At 43.8% G+C, this 8936-nt stretch overlaps 1 protein-coding gene across 1 annotated transcript; it reads right to left on the bottom strand.

The window, feature by feature from the left end:
- Positions 1–1137: 1137 nt before the first annotated feature.
- On the bottom strand, positions 1138–1818 carry LOC120689015 (vegetative cell wall protein gp1-like). Its single transcript, XM_039971388.1, has 2 exons — positions 1480–1818; positions 1138–1375 (listed from the first exon to the last, which is right to left on the bottom strand). Exons 1-2 carry the CDS (start codon positions 1718–1720, stop codon positions 1314–1316), a joined length of 303 nt encoding a protein of 100 aa, XP_039827322.1. The 5' UTR covers positions 1721–1818; the 3' UTR covers positions 1138–1313.
- Positions 1819–8936: the final 7118 nt, after the last annotated feature.

Raw genomic sequence — 8936 nt, forward strand, 5'->3', positions numbered from 1 at the left:
AAAGGGCTCATCAGTTTCCTGTGGCGTGGACTAAGGATGGAAATATTAAAGGGCAGGAAGCCAACGGATGGCCTCCACGTGTTCAGAGACACGCAAAGGAGACATTCAAAAAACATCGTTCCTGTTGTTGGAGAACGACTTCATCAGCTGCACACAAGCTGGCACAACGGTCGCACACGACGCGGTCTACGCGCACGATGCAATCCTCGCTCATCCAGGGACGAAGCCAGGAAAAATATTAGGCGGGGCTAAACACATCTTAGACGTAGAGCACCTTCTCAAGGCAACAATGGTGAAAATTTTTAGGTGGGGCTCAGGAAGGGCTCCATGGACTCACCATCAGTAAGGGGGGCTCGAGCCCGGGTTGCCCCCCTGCTAGCTTCGTCCCTGCACTCATCACCGGCCGCTCCGATAGTTCATCAGGACAGCAGTTAGATCAGTAGCCTCTCTCCAAAACCAATTGTTGTACATGTATAAATATGAGTCAAATGAATCAATACAGGCGTGGTTGATCCAATTCTTTCTTTCTCTACATGGTACTATCAGTTACCCTCCGATCCTAAACTTCAGCATCTCCTTCTTCTCTGCGCCCTGCATCCACCATGGCTTTCTCTCCGACAGAGCTGCTATTCCAGCTCCGGCCTCCCTTCTCCAGACCGTCAACATCCGCTCTCACTGTCCCGGTCCTCCTCGACGTCAACGAGTCCACTACCGCTAGTGGCGCTGCTCCTTCGTCGCCGACCACGTCCACACGCCACTGCCCTTGGAGGACGACCGCGATGCCGAGTGGCGCATGATCGACCACTGCATGGTCAATTGGCTCCACAACACCATCGCCAAGAACGTCTTCGACATCATCCACAAGCCTTATGCCTCGGCGTTCATCGTCTGGAACGACATCGAAGGTGTCCTCCGCGACAACAAACTCCAACGCGCAGTCTGCATTCGTTCTCTACACCTATATCTTTCATACTACTCCCTCTGTTTTGAAGTACGAGACACAGTTTAATTAACATGTTTCGGTCTCGAGTGCTGAAATTTCGCTACTACTATTTTTTTATTTTTTAAAAGACCTACTACTACTTTTTAAGAAACATAGTACATATGCAGACGTTTAAATACACGCACAAAGTCGAATGTTCATGACCATAGGATCAATACTATAATGGTTCCGAGAATTGGAAAGTACATGTGCGTGCCTTCAAAAACTACATTATGCGTTTATTTCGTGATACATCCTCATTTAACTACTCGATCGCACATTCAAATACATATATAGCCTCTGCGAGACGTCGTCGATGGCGCAGCAACAATCATGGCGGCGAGCACCGGCGACCAATGCACGGCGGGAAAGGGCGGCGTAGTGGCGGCGGACCTGCAGATTAAATGGGGAGCAAGAGCCCATCATCGATTAGCCGCCACTAAAGTAGAGCAGCAGGCAAAAAATAAATCAAAGAAGGCGGAGGAGCGACGACTCACGGGCAAGTTTGGCGCCATAGGAGGGCTCCGGCAGGGTGGGGTATGACGGCGCCGGCTCCGGCTGCGTGGGGTAGGACGGCGCCGGCTGCGGATAGGTGGGGTAGGACGGCACCGGCTGCGTGGGGTAAGACGGCACCGGCTGGCAGAGGCAGCCGGTGGAGGCCACCAGCCAGAGCGCCACGGCGAGCTGCGCCACCGCCAGGAGGCCGGGGCGGCGGCGCGGCACCAACGACACGGCCATCGATCACGCAGACACCAACACCACCCGTGCACACTAGCTAGCCGAACGGGGCTGGGCGAGCTAAGCTTGCTCCTTTGGCAGACTCCGATGATCATCCGGCCGTGCTAGCATCGTGCTATTTATATAGCACCCTCAGCCGCCATGGGACAAACGGGCTGAATGTTCGCGGCACCTTCCAGTGGCAGCAGTGGTCGTCGGTCGTCTCTGTCTCTGTATGCTTGCATTGCCTTGGCGCAATTTTTCCACGACGACCCACCATGACTATTGTTTGCATTATATAGTGTTTTTAGTAATTGGTTGGTGCATACGGCTCAATGTAACATCTTTTAGATGAGGAAAATTTGTGTTAATCTCAAATAATCACTACCGCCACTGCAAAGCACAAAGCCGTCTGCTCAGTGTTGTATGTATTGATGACCGGCAAAATGTTTCCTATTGGAAACAAATAATAAAGCAGATAGTTTGCATGTTTTTCTATCGGGATCGGATGTGGACTTCAAACGAGAACAACTTGAGCTAGCGACAGCCGGGGATCGATCTCGATCAGGTCTTCATTTCGTCATTGAGAAGAAGATCGCGCACGTAGCCAATCAAATAATTGTCGCCACCGGTAGGCAAAAATAGGAAGGGAGAATAATTGGTGCTAGCGACGACCGGCGACTGAGGCCTGGTCTTTGCACCCATAAGCAGCGCGGCCAGCCCTGCTGTCCGTTTCAGGGCTTGCACAGTGCACACTGCTGAATCCCGCTCCATCCGCCACTCTGGTTTTTACACGGCCAATCCCTGTGTGATCTCGGTGAATTTTACCTTGGAGTCCGTCTGGATCATCAAGGTGCTAGGAAATGAACTAAACTCCCACAGTAACTCCGGCACCAGCATGCGTGCTACAGCAGTTAATAATCGCGGAGAAAACGAGGAGTCTCGTTAAGAAGAAATTGCAGAAACGAGGAGACTATGGTTGACGTGATTAATGGATTGATAAGCATAATTGGTGCCCTCAGTCACTCTGTCATGTGAAAATATAGTAGTTGCACGTTTTATTAGGCTATATAGCTGCACGTACTAAAATTTGTTGGCACTTGTAACTTGACAGGCCTGTTAGCATAGCAACTTTTGGAGGCCCCTAATTTTTGAAGACCTACTGCAGTCGCACCTTCCGCACCGCCCTAGGGCCAGCCCTGATTATAGATAAGGTGGCGAGTTCAACTCCATTCAATTCAATCAACAAATGCACAAAAGAAATGTTTAACCCATGTGTAACTTCATGTCCCTCCTCCCTCAGCTCTGTTCCTAAATATAGCAATTTAATTTGAATCATTCCAAATTTATGGAGTTGAACAGACAAAAACCCACAAAATTTGTTGCTCATGTGGACGCCCATTATATCAGCTCTGTTCCCTCCAATCCATTTTAAATTATAATTCGTTTGACTTTTTAGACCTCAATTGTGATCACTCGTCTTATTCAAAAATTTGTGCAAAATATCACTTCTTTTATTGTTGCTTGTCTTACTAAAAAGTTCTTCAAAAAGACTTAAATTTGACTTTATTTGCATAGTTTTTTTTACTAGAGAAAAATCCATTTGACCCCCCTGAACTTGTCACCGAATCTGAAAAACACCCCTGAACTCAAAAACTAGAAATCTTACATACCTAAACTTTCAATACCGGCCAAATTACCCCCTAGACCACGTCAAAGCTGTTTTGTTGGTAGTTTTGCTGATGTGGCACATGCGGGTCCCACATGTCACTGTATTTTTTTGCCACATCACCTCCTCTTCCAACCCCTCTCTCACTAACCGAGCAGATCCACATGTCAGCCCTCACTAACAGGCTACATGGTCTGTGAGTCTCCCTACAGCAAGAATTCCGGAGACGGCGAGGCTGGAGTGACTCCCAAGTGAGCCTGCTGCTGCCGACCTGGCAGCGCCGGCGCTGGCGCCGCTGGTGTTGCGGCCGGGCTATTGGGGCAGTAGATGAAGCAATCACTCTGAGTCCAGTAGCAAGGAAATTTGGGCAGCGTTTGGCAGCAGTAACAGGTCCTCCAGTGACGACCGCTGCGACAATCTCTTGCGAAGCATAAAATCACTGTAATTTTGCTGCTCTTGTTCATGCCCTCGCCACCTGCCGATCTCACCATTTTGTCACCGTCGCCTGCAAGTGTGCGTACGTCACATACCAACATTGCGCCACATCATGGCTACTTATTTTTGTCTGATCGATTTTGAATAATAACATGATGAATGTGTGTGCTTACACTCTGCAGAGGAAACGAGGCATGCCAAGAAGGCGAGGAGAATCGCCGCCTTCACCTTGCTGGCATCCATCTGAGAGGCAACCGATGAAAGCACAAGAGTCAGCACGGCCCCTTTTTTTTTTCTTCTAATTTTGACCTATATACTTGTTAACAGTACACATATATATAGACAAATTTGCTGGAGCCTTATTAGACAATTTTTTATATGCAACTGCAAGCAGGCCGGCCACTGGAGGTGTTTTTTGGTAGTACAATTAATTCCTGCTTAATAAGCGTGAGGACCAATAATAGTCTTCTAAGTATGGGACTCACTTTATTTGTTGTCACTACCCGAAACCCGAACATTGCCGAGTGCCAAGGGGTTTGCCGAGTGCAATTTTTCGGACACTCGGCAAACAATCTATTTGCCAAGTGCCATCGCGAAAACACTCGGCAAAAAAAGCACTCGGCAAACAAGGTTGTTTGCCGAGTGCCTAGAGGTTGGCACTCGGCAAAGAGGTGTTTGCCGAGTGCCAAGGGGTGGGCACTCGGCAAACATCCCATTTCTGAATTTTCTAAAAATTTTAAAAATAGCAAACAAAGTTTAAAAATTATGAGATTTGGCAAGATGTCATAATATCATATGTGTAGGTTGTGAGAAAAAGTTGAGGAGGTTTCGCACACTTTTGTCATGTACGTGCTTACAAACCGATACATCTCCGAAGAAAAATCATAGAGTTGAGAATGATCCGATAAGAATTGGAGTCAAATTGATGGTCGAATTGTTGTTTGAGTTCAAAACTTTTTTATAGGCAATAGATAACATAGATTGCTTAACGTGAAATTTTGGAAATTTTTCAAGTCCATTTGGTATTTTTAAAATTTTTGTACTTAATTTTTTTAGCCGAGTGTATTTTATTGGCATTCGGCAAAAAGAGGCTTTGCCGAGTGCCATAAAAATACACTCGGCAAAGCGTCTCGGATGAATTTTGAATTAGAATTTTTGGAGTATTTCAAATGACCTCGGATGAAGAAACTCACAATAGCAAAGTTGTAGATCTTGAAAAGTTAAGAAACTTTGTAGTTCACAACTTTTTTATTTGAATGCATTTAGGATTTCAAATATGTGTTTGAATTTCTCAAATTTGAAATTCAAATTTTGCAAACGACCTCGGATCAAAAAACTTACAACATCAAAGTTGTAGATCTCGAAAAGTTATGGAACTTTGTAGTTGAAAAGTTTTTTATTTGAATACGTTTAGGGCCTCAAACAAGTAATTTTATCACTTCTTTTATTGTTGCTTGCCTTACTAAAAAAGTTCTTCAAAAAGACTTAAATTTGACTTTATTTGCATAGTTTTTTTACTACAGAAAAATCCATTTGACCCCTGAACTTGTCACCGAATATGAAAAACACCCCTGAATTCAAAAACCAGAAATCTTACGTACCTAAACTTTCAATACCAGCCAAATTACCCCCCTTGACCACGTCAAAGCTGTTTTGTTGGTAGTTTTGCTGATGTGGCACATGTGGGTCCCACATGTCACTGAATGCCTTCCACGAGCAATTACTACATATTACAAATAATGAAATATAATTGTGGATCATGACACCGAATGCCTTCCACGAGCAATTCTCGCCGATGCTCGTCTGAACGTAGGAGGTGCTCCATCTCTGGGATTTCCGGAAGGACCAACGTCAGCAGCATCGTGAAGTGCATTCTGAGGACACTTCTTGTAGTTGTGACTCAATGCTCCACATTGGCTGCAACGCTTTTGTGCCTTGCTTGCTTCCGACTAGTCCATACCATTCCGAATACGATGTGTCTGACGGCGGCCTTTGCCTTTCTTAGTGGCTGGATCATGAATAAACATCTTATTCTCATTATCCTGAGTGAAAGGCCCCACAATTCCAATCCCGTATACCTCATGTCCCCATGTGGATACAACTGCTTCCTTGCTGAAGTACGGTGAAACAAATAGTCCTGGCTGTAACGCAGACTCTGCACATGCCGCAATGAGATGGGAGCATGGCATATGCAATAACTTAGGCTTCATGCAGGAGCAGAAAGCTTTGCCATCAACTGTAATCAAACTCTCCTGTACCACTCTATCTCTACGGATACCACGACCACTTCTATCCTTGCATAGAACCTCAAATCTATGCTCCATTGTACCTGTGGATATGACGCGGTGCAGTTTGGCCTTTTCAATCTTCTCTTGCATATATTGTGTCACTCTTTTGCAAAACTGAATTTGGGGGTTGCTGATGTTTATGCTTGCAGCCGTGTAACGCTCTCTGAAATACTTCATGCACCCATACATGATGAACTCAATAATTTCCACAAGTGGAAAGGCACGACAAGAACGCATAACCATATTGAAACACTCTGCATGGTTCGTTGTCTGAATACCATACCGTATTCCGTTGGTATCATAAAGGAATGACCATTTCTCCTTAGGTGCACCTCGAATCCAGTGTGAAAATGGCTTCTTAATTGAATCCCTAGCCTCTGCAGCCTGACTCGTGCTTGCTCCTGATGCCCTTACCTTCACTAGTTCTGCAGTCAACTGATCAAGCATCTGCCATAATGCATTGAATTTTCTCTGTTGATTTTGGGTGCACAACCTCTTAAACATGTTCTTAAGATCCTTGTTCTTGAAGTGTTCATAGAAGTTTGCACCCATATGCCTAATGCATCACCTGTTTTGGACATCAGGCCATAATGGAGGCGTTGTCACAGTTTCACGTTGCAATTTCAGTATTGATTCCACGCTGGCGAGGATCATCACGCGAAATGCGTCCTTGCCTGTGTGCCCGGAAACACAGAATACGTGTAACTGGTTTCCTGGGAATAAAGTTTTCAAAATTTGAGGACTCTGTTTATACATGACAGGAATACTGTAGTCACATCAAAATAACTTTTTCCAGTAAAACAGAACTTTGAACAACTTTTTGAGGAAATATTTTGTCCCGGTGTGTCATCTAGACTTCTAAACTCTTAAAATGCATTTTCAGATCCCTGAACTTATTTCAAAGTGTCACGTAGGTCCCTAATATCTCAAAATGCATTTTTAAGTTCATAAACTTGTCCACCCATGTCATGCAGGTCCCTAAACTCTCCAGATGCTTTTTTAATTTATTATAAATACTTTTTTGCTACTTTAATTTAATCAAAAAATATTTTGCTATTTTAAATTTAATAAAATTGCTATTTTGATTTTTATTGAGAATAGGAATAAATTTATCTTAATAAATTTATACAGAGCATGCAAAATATAAATAGTTAGTAGGAAATATTCAGAGTTAGAATTGATATCTCCATGTTAAACGAGAAAACTATAATATCCACCGTTGATATCAAATGATCTAGACTAACCTATGATGTATGATTAATAAACAACTAATTTAGAATTAAAATGGTCTTAGTGGTAAGATTAATTCTAAATGAATTGGCTGAAAAAATAGTTTAATAAACAGTCCATTTTAAATACAATCAAGGGTAATTTACAGGGATATAAAAATTCACCTTGAGAGTTTAGGGACCGAAATAAGAGAAAAGTTCAGTTTATACTCTCGAATTATTATAAAAATCTGATTTTCAACCTTCAACTATGAAATAGGATAACAGAGGTCATTCAACTACTGGAAGTGGGCAAATTTAGCCCCTCATGTGGTTCTGAAGGTGGTTTTTTATTTTGTGAAAATTAAAAATATTTCATTTTAAACAAAAAAATTCATAAGTTCTTCACTTTAAGTCAAAAAATTACGAAATTGGTATCAAAAGTTTTCTAAAAATGTAACATATCTATTGGCATAATACTTGTTAGTTATTCAGATCCAATTTTTTTTATATTCATAGTATTTTATTGCTTGTAGTTATGTCTATTATTTTTTAATAATTAAGATTCAAATGGAGAAATAATAGATAGGTTATATTTTTAGAAAAAATTGGTACTTGTTTTATATTTTTTAATTTAAAATGAATTAGTTTTGATTTTTTTATAGATCTAACTAGATTTTTTTAAAATATACAAACCACATTCGAAACCACCCAAGGATCAAATTTGTCTAGTTTCAATAGTTGAATGATCTATGTTGTCCAGGTTTGTAATTGAAGGTTGAAAATCGAACTTTTGCGATAGTTCAAGGGTCCAAATTTGTCCAGTCGATAGTTGGATGATCTATATTATTTGGTTTTGTAAAAATTAAGATAGTCGGACTTTTCCCGTATTTTTGTGATGCACAAATTGGCCCGGGACCATAAAGATTCTTCCCAAGGGCCCTGCCCACGTCACACGATACATCTTGAGTCTCGATCTTTATATTCAAATCTCGATTATTTCAAACAAATCAAATACGTATCGAATGCACACGGCCTTCAAGCTCTCCTATCACGTGCATCCTGGTAAAGCCGAAACTGGTCGGCTGGAGATAATTTATTTCCCTTTTATTTACTGGTGTGCATGATAGATGTGTGATTATTATTGATTAGGCTGCTCCATCAGTGACCATCACATTCATCAATGATCCGTAGTACATGCGGGATCGCTACCCGCTGTTGATGCATGGTGGCCGTGAAAATCATGGCAAGCGGCCGCCGGTGCCGCCGGAGCAACCTTCAGATGGGCAGCGCGAAGGGCAGAGGCGGCAGATCGGCCGGGGGGAAATGGAACGGAGCTGCAATCAAAAGCAAAAGCCAGTGATTTCATTAGCCTCCTTGCATCAGTATAGCTAGAAGAACTGAGGCAAAGCAGAGATGGACTCACGAGGAGCTGGGGTGTCCGGTGTTGCCGGCGGCGTCGACAGGAGGGCGCGCGCCGGCACCCCGGACGGAACGCTCCGGCAGAGGCAGCCGCCCGTGGCCGCCAGCAATAGCGCCACGGCGAGCGCCAGGAGGCCGGGGCGCCGCCGCAGCTGCACGGCCATCGCGCACGCAGGTCGCAGGCTCCGATCCGGCAGGCACGCGCTGCCACCGTC

Source organism: Panicum virgatum, chromosome 1K (genome assembly GCF_016808335.1).
Source record: "Panicum virgatum strain AP13 chromosome 1K, P.virgatum_v5, whole genome shotgun sequence".
Lineage (NCBI taxonomy): Eukaryota > Viridiplantae > Streptophyta > Magnoliopsida > Poales > Poaceae > Panicum > Panicum virgatum.